A 12,341-nucleotide genomic window follows, 5' to 3' on the forward strand; every position below is an offset into this window, starting at 1 on the left:
TTCAAAGTGACCTATTCATGATGTTCTTAAGAGAAAGCCTATTAAACAAGGTGGACATGTGGAAACAACATTAAAGACACCCTCACTGCTCAACTTATATTTTCCTAAACAGCAAGTGCTATGTTTAAAATAAACATAGAACAATACTCTATTTTAGAGCATTGCCTAAGCTAGTCAACTCCTGATAAGCTTCTGTTTTCATTTTACAAGAATTCTATTCAGCGTGCTATCCACCCACCTCCCCCCCCCAAAAAGATGACCAAGACACATCCTAAAAATGTATTTTAACATTCTGGAAGATATTTTAGCAATATTTAACTCAATTATGGTACAGATTAGGGAATTTATGATGAGACAGAGGAATGAATGCAGAAATATCCTACCCACTGCTGAAAAAATCTGAAAGTACAGAAGGAGAAATGAGAAATAAATGTGACTAATTTGGACATTTCTATTTCTCAATATTTTAAAGTGAGCCAGTTTTTGGGCTTGTTTTTAAATAAGTGTAGCACAACGCAAAATAATGTGAATTGAAAACCTATGTTAAAGAAACTTCACAAATTACATCGCACAAAGGGCTAAATAACTTTCTTCAGCTGAAAGCTCCTTTCCTACAATTTGCATGTTAGATTTTTTTTTTTTTTTTGTATATTTAACATTCATTTTTCCCCCATTTAAAGTTCTGAGAAGGCAGGGGGCTTAACCTATTTAACTTTTTTTTTTTTTGTACTTCACAGAAGCATTTTCTCTCCTGCAAACACTGGTTTAGTGCAAAAAGACTTGAAAAAATATTGTAAAAATAAAAAAACACCCTGGCACTCTAAATATCACTACTTATACATTAAGCTAAGATCTTTTAAAGAGGAAATCAGATTGCAATTTGTAGATACCCAACATAGTTACTAACTTCACCATAAAGAATATAGCTCATGGAAAAACCTTTAAATCAAAAAAACCCTGTGTTACTTTACTGAGATCTAACTTACTGAAATCTACCCTAAGTTCACATTATCCAACTGCTCTTGAAATTATTCTTAAGTACTCCTTATAAAGAATTTTTTCAAAAAGAATATACCTTATGAAACGGGACATGAATATTTTTTTATGATCTGGGGGTTTTGTTTTACCTGTTGAAACAATTACACTGACTTCACTTTCCTAGTATGTTTGAGTACCTACTCAAAAATCTCAACTGCTCACCCAGAACTACTGCTAGATTTCAGAACAGTGCCATGAGTTGGTTTTTTTTTTTTTTAAAGCCTTTTTTCAAATTTAAGGAAGTGAACAAAGTTGTCTTTTTCCAGCTGAGTCTGTATGAAAGGAAAACACCTCTGAATATTCACCTAGATGCTACTACCTTGCGCGTGAAAGGCTAATGAGTAACCTAACACCATTGACATGGGGCAGATACAAGGCTGGTTCTTTACCTTGCAGAAAGCTGGTTATTATAGCTGATGGAATTAGCTGTATTTTCTTGTCCATTGGTCACATTCTTTCATGCATACTATGGGAGAAGAGAGTGTTCTCTGCATCGCTGCATCAGTGCTTCTACAGTTCCTTCTATTAAGGGGAGTGGAGAAACAGTGAGAAGTCTTGAACAGTGTTTTATGTGCTCCCTATAGACTTAATGGACAGGAAGGTAAAACTAGAGGCGAAAGGGACTTTCTGTGGGACAAGAAGAACAATACTGCTCTCACAGATGGACAAAACAGGTTAAGTGAAGTCTTCTGAAGACTTAAAAGGGGACAGGGTCTTCATGGGATATTTAGGATGATTAAGAACAAAAACCAGCCTACAGGCAGGTCTGAGCTCATTCCTTCCTGTTGCTAAGAGACATGCCTTAGATGTAGACTTGTTCAATAAATCTCAGATTTTTCATTCTCAAAACCAGCAGAGAAGTGCTGTAGAAAGTGGTAATTTTCCAATAAAACACAATAATATTAGCATTTGGCTGTTTAAATTCAAGAGGAAAGTTCATAACTTTGTTATGGGGACTGTATATAATTATTAATAATCAAGGAGAGGACTTCCAGTGCCATCTGAAACACTTGGGAAGGAATACCACTTGTGCTGACAGTCATAAAGCAAGAACATAAATTTTTAAAACAACAACAACCCTCCATCTATTTAATTTGGGATCCTTCCTAAATGTCCTGTTCATCCCCGAGTCCCCCTTTTCCCTTTTGCCTCTGACTTAGGAAAACTGACTAGTTCATGTTGGTGTTAGTCAACAATAGCAGGAGGAGTGACTTTCAGAACTGCAATACTGTTTTCCCATGAGATGCCAAGCAGATTGCCATTATAACATTGTCAGCACTTGCAACTCGATGAAATAAAACATCATGTGTCAGAGGTCTCACCTCCACTACTGAAAAGGCAAGTTCGTATCTGAGGCAGTTGATATCTGAGCTACCCAGATGTAGAACAGAGAGAAAAAAGTTATTGTGTTTTTACTGTGAGATAAGCTACATACAGGTGAATGACAGACAACGCTATGAAGCTGATCTAACGCACTGCACAGGAGAACTGAAATGGCCCATCTTCTTTCTGTTCTGCTTCTGTGTAACTGTCCATGTAGGTCTCTCCTAAGCAAAACTCACATTTTTTTCACCATAGTACCTTTGGACAACTTGTCCTTAACTTACAACAACATGTTCTGTTATCTTTGAACAGGATTCACTATTTCAGCTGATTCAAGTTCTCAATAAAGGCAACATTTACATGGGCATATGGAGCAGCTCTTCATTATGGTCAAAATAAGGTGACTTTTTAATGGTAACTGCTATCACCTCAACTATATGCAAAACAGTTCCTCCTACATATTAAAAGTATTAAAAAAAACATTAAAGTTTGGAGTTTTTTTAAATACATCCTATAGCAAGCATGTCTCTATTTTGCTGACAATTGTCTTACAAGATAGCAAGGAATTTTCTATCTGTGTTGGTGCCTTCATAATAATTTTTTTTGTTTAACATTCTGACAAGTCTTCGACGTCTTAGTTTCTCTCACTAATTAGTGCCTTTTTGTTGGAGTGCTCCTAAGCAAAATAATTATCTCAAAGAACAAATTTAATTAGTGTTAAGTGTCAAGACTAGTTACTTCCATAGCTTAGGATAGTAATCTTTTTTATTATTTCAAATATTAATCTAATAATATGGCAAACAGGTAACAACATTATTTATAAACCAGGATGATGTTATGATCAATTCTGTAAATATGTCCCTTTTAACCTTCTCTAATAGTCAATGTTTACGTTGTGAACCAATGCTATGTTAAAATTCTTCTGTAACTTAGCCTCTGACAACCAGTAAATAAAATAAAATAATCTTATCTGCAGCAACTGAAATAGCTGCAGGTACTAACAAATTACTGATACGGAGTCTCTTGTGCAAGAATGTCTTTGAAGTTCAGAATTCATCCTTTTAGTTTTAAAATGAAAAAATATTTAATCATAGGATTAACACATGACTCAGAACTTTGTGCTACTCATCTTATTAATATTAAAATTACAAGTCTAATTACATTTCATGGGATGAGACTATTATTCCAGGACCCAAATTAAGCCTCTTGTAGATCCCAAAGGGATGTTTTTACATAAGACTCAACACAGAAATGTGTGTGAATAAAACTTCATACTTCTTTCATTATAGCTAGCGTTTATTTGAAAATCCACATAAGACTACTGTCATAAACTAGTAACAATTGGCAATTCAATTCATAAACATTAAATTCAACTCCTTGCATCCATGAATTATGTTTAAAGACATGGTGTTGAAAGACATCAGCTTTCAGACTAGACATGAAAAGGATTCTCTTACAAGATTGAGCTATTTCATTCTAAGAAAACTGCACTAGTCCTGCATAGCCAGAGAATGGAACTAAAGGACTTAAATTAAAAAATGGTTATGTCACTCTCTTATGTGTGTCTGGGGCAGCAGAAAGGCCCCCAAACTAAAACCAACACCCCAAGTAAACCAGAAGAGAACCAGCAAACAGGGTGTGGTCAACGCTATCCCTATTTTTCAGAAACACGATCTATAGAAGCCTACCGCAATCTAAGTTTTACCGAGTAACACAAAGTATTTTAATTATTCATTTAAATTTTTCTAGTCTCCCTTATCCTGCAAATTAGAAAGTCATTTAGAAGACACTGATGGCTGAAAATTTTCATGCCCAGGAACTCAAACTTACATATCTTTATCCATATGCAACCAGAATGGCATCTGCTTGACACAGCCACTTACATATACTGCCAAGCTCCGACACAGCATTCTTTTACACTTTTTAACAAAGCCAGAATTTTATGGCTTTTAAAGCGTTAAGAATGAGATGAAAATCTGTAAAAAGATATTCAGCTTTACCGTGTTTTAAGAGACAGCTACCTACAAAAATTGCCAGAGAATAAAAGTGTCTCGGTGATGTCTATGTGTAGTTACTACACGTTAACGTGAACAACTTTAAATCTACAGCATTACTTCCTTCTAGCAGAGTCAAGAATGGCACCCATTCAGAATTTGCAGATTCAGCATTATCTTTGCTTCAACTTTACAGAGAAATAAAAGCAAAACTCTATTCTTAACATATTGAACTCTATATAAATAACAGTTTCTCAGTATAAAAATTTAGTGGTGCACATTTACTAAGCCATCGCTATTGTGATTTTGCTAAGTTTGCATAACATAAATGAAAGTTATATAACCTAACCCTGGAATAATAGGTGAGATTAGAAGTATAAATAATTAAGGAAAAGTGTTTCTTGATTAAGAACAAGAGTCACAAGATCCTGATATTAAGCCAAAAAGTTTATTCTGGCCCAAACTCTGCTAAAGGACTACATACTGCAGAGCATGGAAGTTATACATACAAACAAGGTTACTTCTGTTACCTGACAGATTTTTACATCTTGCAATGGGTGAGAAATCAGTACTGCACTGAGTAGTTATCGCAAAAATTTTAAAAGATTGTTTTTCTCTAATTAGTTTAGCCAAAGGAATCTTTTTATAGTATACCTCTTGACAAATAGAAGGTGGCTGATTTTACTATTTTTAATCTCAAACGTGTTTTAGTTTTACACGGTAAAAACACAACTGAGGAAGCAGATTCCAATGCAGATGAAATTTTATGAACTCAAGCTGCTCATCTGCAAGAAGCGTTATCACAGACTGCATACCGAGCCAAAGGTGGTTTTTTTTTTTTTTTTTTTTAAATCCTGAAGAATAGGTTTCTAGCATTTTTTTTACTGTTCAGTCCAATTACTATTTGGCTTGCAATACCTCCTTTGTTTGTGAGTATATTCACATACAAATCTAAACACTGACACACATGTTTTCAAGCAGTTAGGATAATCTAGACACTTGGGATAAAAACAAAATTAAATTTATATTTGATATGTGGAATTTTAATGACTATGAATTGCTTTCAGGCAATTATCCTATATTATGCATTACCAATTTTACCCGGTTGAACTGCTCTTTTAGAAAGAACTAAATTATCTCCTCAGCCACCCAACTCAATACTGTATTTTTCCTTCTTTCTTACCTTCCATCAGAACCTAAGCTACAGACACTGGAGAACAATTAAAGCTGCACCAATACACAAAAAACCCAAATAATTTGAGAAATGCATCAGACATTCTGACACTAACTGGTCGCTCAGATGTCAACTGTAATATTTACTGGACTGCTTGTTACCAAGTCAGGCAGGCTACTACTGATCTTAAGTGGGTTAAAAGCATTGGTGAAATGCCTTCTCAGTCTCTGGTAAAGGACAATACCTACTGCAAGACTGTCAACCTCCACAAACCCAGCTTCTCCAAACTGAAAACGTATAGCACAATATTTTCAGCTTAAGATTTTGCAACTAATGTCAACATGATGGATGCTTAAAGAACAAAGATAGGTACTTTAAGGAGTCATCACAAAATTATGTTTAATCCTCATGCCTTACACACTGACAGTGTAAGATCTTAAATACTACCACTGTATCTTTTCAGAGCAGACTGGCGATCACTTTGCATTATAACCTGAACCTGTTACATCTCTTTCTCAAATTAGTGATCTTTTGACCTATTTTTACAGAACTTCTCTGTAAAACTGTGTAAACCAACCTCATGATAAGGTTGGTTTTGGACAAGACCCAAAGTTGTACCTTGTTGAAGAGAGCCTAGTTCTTAGGTTAGCTTCTCTTAATACTGATATTAATAAATACTAACAGATGGTCTACCCAAGTTTTCCTTCAAATTCCACGACTACATCTGAAAGAACATTACAATAGTTATAGCAACGGGTGGTAACTGAGAAAAGCTATTTTTAAAGCAAATTTCAATTCTCGGAACATTAAGCATCCCATGCAATCCAGTTACACAATTCTCACTTGCGGCTTTTTCAATCAAATTGAAACAGATGATTCGTTTAAGGCAAAAATACGTGTAATCAAATGTAACTTCAGCTGTAAAACAAAGTAAGTAGGAAATAGCCTAATAGGTCACAAAAATACTAAATGCATTACACAGATTATGCTACAAGCTGTGAAAAGAAGCCAAAATACCACATCCTGCCAAGCAGAGGGAAGGAAAGGAATAAATAAGAAATCAGAAATTAAGCACTGATCCAGGAACATTCACAGAATTATTCTGAAAGACTACTAACAGAACCATTGCCAGGGTACCCAGCTAACACCCTCACGCCCTCAGGAAAAAAACCCTTTTATAAAGTTTGAGACTTTCAAAATATGGTGCATCTCAAACTCACCATGTCAACAGCTGATAATTACTCAATGTTATAAAATTTTAGATGATAGGATCAGTACAAATTTCTTGAGGATTTTTCAAAGCCTTAAAATGAATTTATGCAAAACGCACTACTAAGTCTACCATACTGTAGGTCCCCTCAACAAGGACTAAAACTTGCTCAACAAGCTATGCTACTTCAAACCCTTTATTTCATTGTCAACTATAAGGCCGCTGAATTTTTGTTTGATATATTTTCTTATTTTTATTTTTTACACATTTGATAATGTGCAATATTTATAACAAAGCAATACAAAACCAGTCAATTTTTTCCATCTTCAATCACAGTCTTCCTTTTCTATACTATATAATGCAAATGATTATGCAAAACACGATCTTCATTTACATTCAAAATAAACATTACATTTTCATAATTTTATTTAGTTTCATTTTAAATTTAAGGAAAACATATAAGCAAGACTGCTAATTTTCTTATGAAGGGGTGTTTTTGATGAACCTTATCTTGCCTGATACATGGAGCTTCTAGAAAAAGATGGTAAACTAATTTTTTTGTTGAAGTTCATAGTGCTGCAAAAGAACCTGAACATTAATACTTATTAAAACTGATAGATAAAATAAACCAAATTTAATGTTTGAACTTATATCCTCTGCTCTTTATAACACACATTAACCCTGGTCTTCTCTACCAAAAACATTTGTGCTACCACAAACAGATGGACCTACAGTAACAGTTAGTCTTGCTGAATGCTAATGGGTGCCTTAAGCAAAGGAAGAAATATTAGGATACCATGCAGGTTTACTGAACTCACCTGACAGAGGTGTAAAACCATTTTCTAGGAGCAGAGATGCATGCACAAAAGTAAGAACATGATTGCAAGTAACAGACTTTAATGAAATTAGACACATCATCTTCAAAATGAACAAGAAAACATCCTGATAAAAAGTAAAATTTCAGGGTTCCTCACCTCTCGCTTTGCAAGCAGCACATTAGGAACAATATGAGGCAGGCAGCGTCCCAACATTAACATGACACTTTTTTCACTGTCTGCAATCCGAGATACCTAGAAAACCAAGTTGTTTGTTTCTTTTAAATGAAGCACGGGAACAGAAAAATAGCCTTTCAAAGGAATAATAAGAATTACAGCAGGCTGATCACTTACCAGAAAATATTTAATTTACTCACACACATTAAGCCTTAAGCTTTTGACCTGGCAGTAACTTCAAAAGCACAAATCCACTTGTAGAGACTCTAAACTTTCCCAGTAATTACATATCTATCACTAGGTTTCTTATTTAAGCCAAAATCTGATAGCATATCCTTATTTCTTAAGTTTCATGCGCATAAATTGATCTCTCCATATATGTTAATAAGTCTTGTTTCAAAGCAATTATTGCTTGTTTAACTATTGCTGCCATGCAGAATAAAACATCTTCTAGTTTATGTCAACTGGGAAATATACCTCTGATCCCAAACGGCTGTCTGCTGACATCCGACAGAAAGACAGTAGTGCTTGATGGAAAGCTGGTGACAATTTCCTGAAATATCATCAAAAAGGGAGGGGGGAAAAAAAGCATAGATCAGAAAGGTGACTGAACAAGTCCTTTCATTCTGGTTTAACCAGCTAGGTAAAGTGACAGTCAGAAAGCATGTTTTACGTGAAGCATACTGCAGAAGCTTTTGTTTAAAATTATCTTTGACTTTTAGGGTGTTTAGTTTGTAGAAAGAAAAAAAGCGGGTGTCCTAATTAAGAGGTTACTTTTAGTTCCGGAAAATGTAACATTTTTCAAACTGCTGCACAAACAAAAATAGGACTAGAGCATGAAGAAAAAGAAGCTTTAGCAAAACAAGAGGAAGCATACAATTATGCAAACGGGTGTGTGGGGGGGGCAGGGAGAGAGGCGGAAATCACAAGAAACAATATTTTTGCTTAATGCTCTGGTTTTGCACATTGCATAAAAACATTTGAGTAGTCAGTCACAAGCTTCAGGATTAAACAGAGATTGCTCAGCTGCCACTTTGGGATCTAAATGTTGGATACAAACGTACAGTGAGAACCACAAAACTAATGTTAAATTGCTGCCTAATCCCTAATATAGATGTCTGTCCATAGAAGTACTGCCTCATGGCCATGCACAGCACCATGCACAGCACCAGCCAACACAGCCGAGCTACTCAAAGCTTTAAGTATACACATAAAACCCTGATAAGAGTCTCAAAACAACCTTGTCCGAGGAGGACAATTTGGCAGCAATGTTCTCAGAAAACAATTACTGGACTGACCATTACATAAAACAGGCAAGTATCATCATCATCTTATTTTTCCCAGTAATGACAATGCCTTATCTGAGGCCTGTATTTGGATGCTAATCTAAGACTGCCTCATCCACCATGCTTAGAGAGGAAAAAGAACATTTGTCTTCCAAAAGATGCACAGAAAGCATCTCACCCTGTATCATCATCTGCTCTTTGAATCCTCTAATGACACTATTATGAGTTTAAGGGAGGAGGTAGTTCCTATTTCTTATGTAGAAAGTGGTATCACCTTTCCACTCTTAAAAATGCTATTTTGTGCACGTGAGCGCACAAAATCTTATGCACATGCAATTATGTGTATATGTATATTTTTTTATCTAATAGATTGAAACATCACACTATTTATTGTAAATACATCATCATTCACCCTTTTCTAACAAAAAAAAAAGCACATTAAGAATCTAAGATCCTACTTATAATTGTTTAAACTAATCCAGGAGGATATAGGTAAATATACCAGAGTAGTTTCCCTCTTCAGACTGTTTACAACATATGGTAAGTAAGAATTTATGTTTATTACTTAAAATCAAGCTTCTTTCTTCAAGTATGGGTTTTTAAAACACGTTTTAAATTTTAATGAAGTTTGTTTTAATTCCCGTCAGCTTGGTTTTGTGCAAGTGTTCACTTTAAAAAAAGTTACTGAACGACTTGGATGGTAGCAAGTTGTAAAGGACCTCTGTTTAACAATGTTAGTCCTTATTCTGTAAAAGTATTCTTGAATGACAGATTTACAGGCTCTACTCAAGGCTTTAAGGTTTATTTACGCTAGGAGAACAGAAGCAAGCATTGCAAAGCAGCAGCTTAGCATTAACGGTTAACATTAATGGTTGGGCTGGATGATCCTAAAGGTCTTTTCCAACCTAAACGATTCTATGATTAAGAGAGTGGCAAGGCCTTGGCCAGCCCTTTGCCCAGGCTGTCCTTCACCTCCGTGTTTGTTCTGCAGAATGTCAGATCCTTTCCCACTTGCAACCTTAATTAAAATCCTACATAAGGGCAAAGTTCAAACCCCATTTTGCAGAGACTGGAAACTAAGTATGACAGTATGTCACTGAATTTCCCAGTGGGTTAATTAACAGCAAGCTCTGGGCAGCATGGATCCCATTACAATTGTTGGCTATATTTAGAGTCAAGAAAGCTTCTCCTTGATGAAGTCTAGTAAAATTCTTGATGGCTATGCTGGACAGAAACAATGACAGACCCAGGCCTCTTACACACAAGTCAGTGGAAAGTCTTTTCGAGGGCCAATAGATGCCAGCAGTGAAGATGTTCAAATATAAAGAAGTATGATGAATACAAAACCCAAGTACTACTATTCTATTCCATATAACACTGGGACAAAAGAGTCAATTTACTGAAAACGTCAGGAGTGACTGCTGTATACAGAAAACACCTTGTATTTGGTGCAAACTACCAAACACCTAAAATGAGTTGAATAAATACATGTGGTACAGTCTATTTAAACCGCTGCTAGTGCCTTCTACTGCAATCTGTTCAACAAGGCATTTTTCCAATGATGGCCGTGTCCTTGTGTGCATGCCTGCACACACAGCTGCTCTGAGTGCAGTCATACAAAGCAGGCTCACTTGCTCTTCTATCCTCTCTTCCCATCTGGGCAAGATTTATGCCAAGAATCCACTCCCTAGCTACAGTAGTAACAATCTCACCTTTTAGGATAAAGTCTTAGTTTATTCTGAATAAATTGCAGTAATTGTCTTCTACAAATAACTACCCCTGGACTGAAATAAATAAATATCCAGCACTTCTATCATGCTGCTTCTCCCACAGATCTCAAATTACTTAACAAATAATATAATTCTTAACAAAAAAATCTACTGTATTATTACAAACCAAGTGCATTATTCAGGAAGAAAATTTAGTGATACAGATCTGTAAAACACTGTATCAAATATGGTTTCCTCTGACCGTTCACTGACATGTTAAGCCCAAAATTCAGTAATGAAGTAGCTACATATTACACGTGCATTACTTTTCTGCAGTGAACTGCATTTGAGGGGACTTCTGAAGTTAACTCAATGGGGATTCAAGGCTTTATTCAACTACTTTTCAAATAAATCCACATGCAGTTTATTTAAGAGCTGTGAGCAGCAAACCAGATTCTGTTTTTCTAGAGACTGCTGTCATAGGCTTATAAATCCCACTGGAGATACTCACAGTTCCTTCCTCACTCAGTGATCTCATCCTATTTTGATACCCATCATCACTATCCCCAAACCATCAATCTAATATTCATGCTCTTAATGCCTCCCAGCACTCCCAATTAATCTGAGCAAAAAGAAACCTGCAACAAGCCACATATGAAAGTAGGTAGACGAGTTTATAGCAATCAATGTACAACAGCTCTAGGTTTTGATTATTACATAGTCTAGATATTCAGCTAGGATATGAAAGAAATTTAAAAATAAATAAATAAATCTGGAAAGCTTAAATGGAACCACTGCAAATTTTCCAGAAAAGTCTAAGCCAAGTTTTACTTTCCTGTTAAACACTAGTATATTCAACTGGAAGAGAAGAAATTTGTAGTAAGACTCTAAGGTACTGCATTCAGAAATCAGAAGTCTTTCTTCCTGTTAAATTCGAAAGTTAAGATATCACTGAAAAAGTGCCACTGCCCCTAGGACTCAGCACAAGAAGTCCAGGAAATCCAGAGAAAACAGAATACTTAGGGTTTGCAAGAAAAGTTAGTTACTAGCAGGAGTAGCAACTCTTTTTCCTTCTTCTTCTTCTTCCTCCCTGCAGCTTGTATTGATTTTCCATCTGCACAGAATACACACATAGATTTCTACTTGGTATTTTCAGATGGAAAATAATTCTAGAAGCATATTACTGTATCAACACCAGCAAAAGAACGCTAAGGGAACTAACAAAATACAAAGCAGAATAGCTACCTGCTCCCCTAAGAATAGCAACAGTAAGACAACAACGTGAGCTACTTGGGCATCCTTGTCCACAATGGTAATTTTAGAATTTGTACATACCCTCATTAAGTTTGTGGTCCATGTTATTCCTGATGGCTACACAGTCGTTTATCTATTACTTAATAAATATGTTACTTCCCTTCTTCACTATAATGCTTAAAAAGACTGTGTAGATTGGAGAGGCTTTCTCAAGAACACTCAGACACAAACTCAGTCTCCATGTAATAACACAATGTGAATACCCTATTTTAATTAAAAAGAATAATAGTTACCCAGTGAAGACTTGCCCCAAATTCAAAACTCAAAAAGCGGAATGTCATTGGATACCCTTTCTGTTTAT

At 35.5% G+C, this 12,341-nt stretch overlaps 1 protein-coding gene across 1 annotated transcript in view; it reads right to left on the reverse strand.

Moving 5' to 3' along the window:
• Positions 1-12,341, reverse strand: part of RELCH (RAB11 binding and LisH domain, coiled-coil and HEAT repeat containing) — an 82,234-nt gene that overhangs the window by 40,608 nt on the left and 29,285 nt on the right. The window contains exons 9-10 of the mRNA XM_075704549.1: positions 8,209-8,284; positions 7,714-7,809 (exon numbers count right to left, since the gene is read on the reverse strand). Of these exons, the coding sequence (XP_075560664.1) occupies positions 7,714-7,809; positions 8,209-8,284 (172 nt within the window). The remainder of the gene's footprint in view (positions 1-7,713; positions 7,810-8,208; positions 8,285-12,341) is intronic.

Source organism: Pelecanus crispus, chromosome 2 (assembly GCF_030463565.1).
Source record: "Pelecanus crispus isolate bPelCri1 chromosome 2, bPelCri1.pri, whole genome shotgun sequence".
Classification (NCBI taxonomy): domain Eukaryota; kingdom Metazoa; phylum Chordata; class Aves; order Pelecaniformes; family Pelecanidae; genus Pelecanus; species Pelecanus crispus.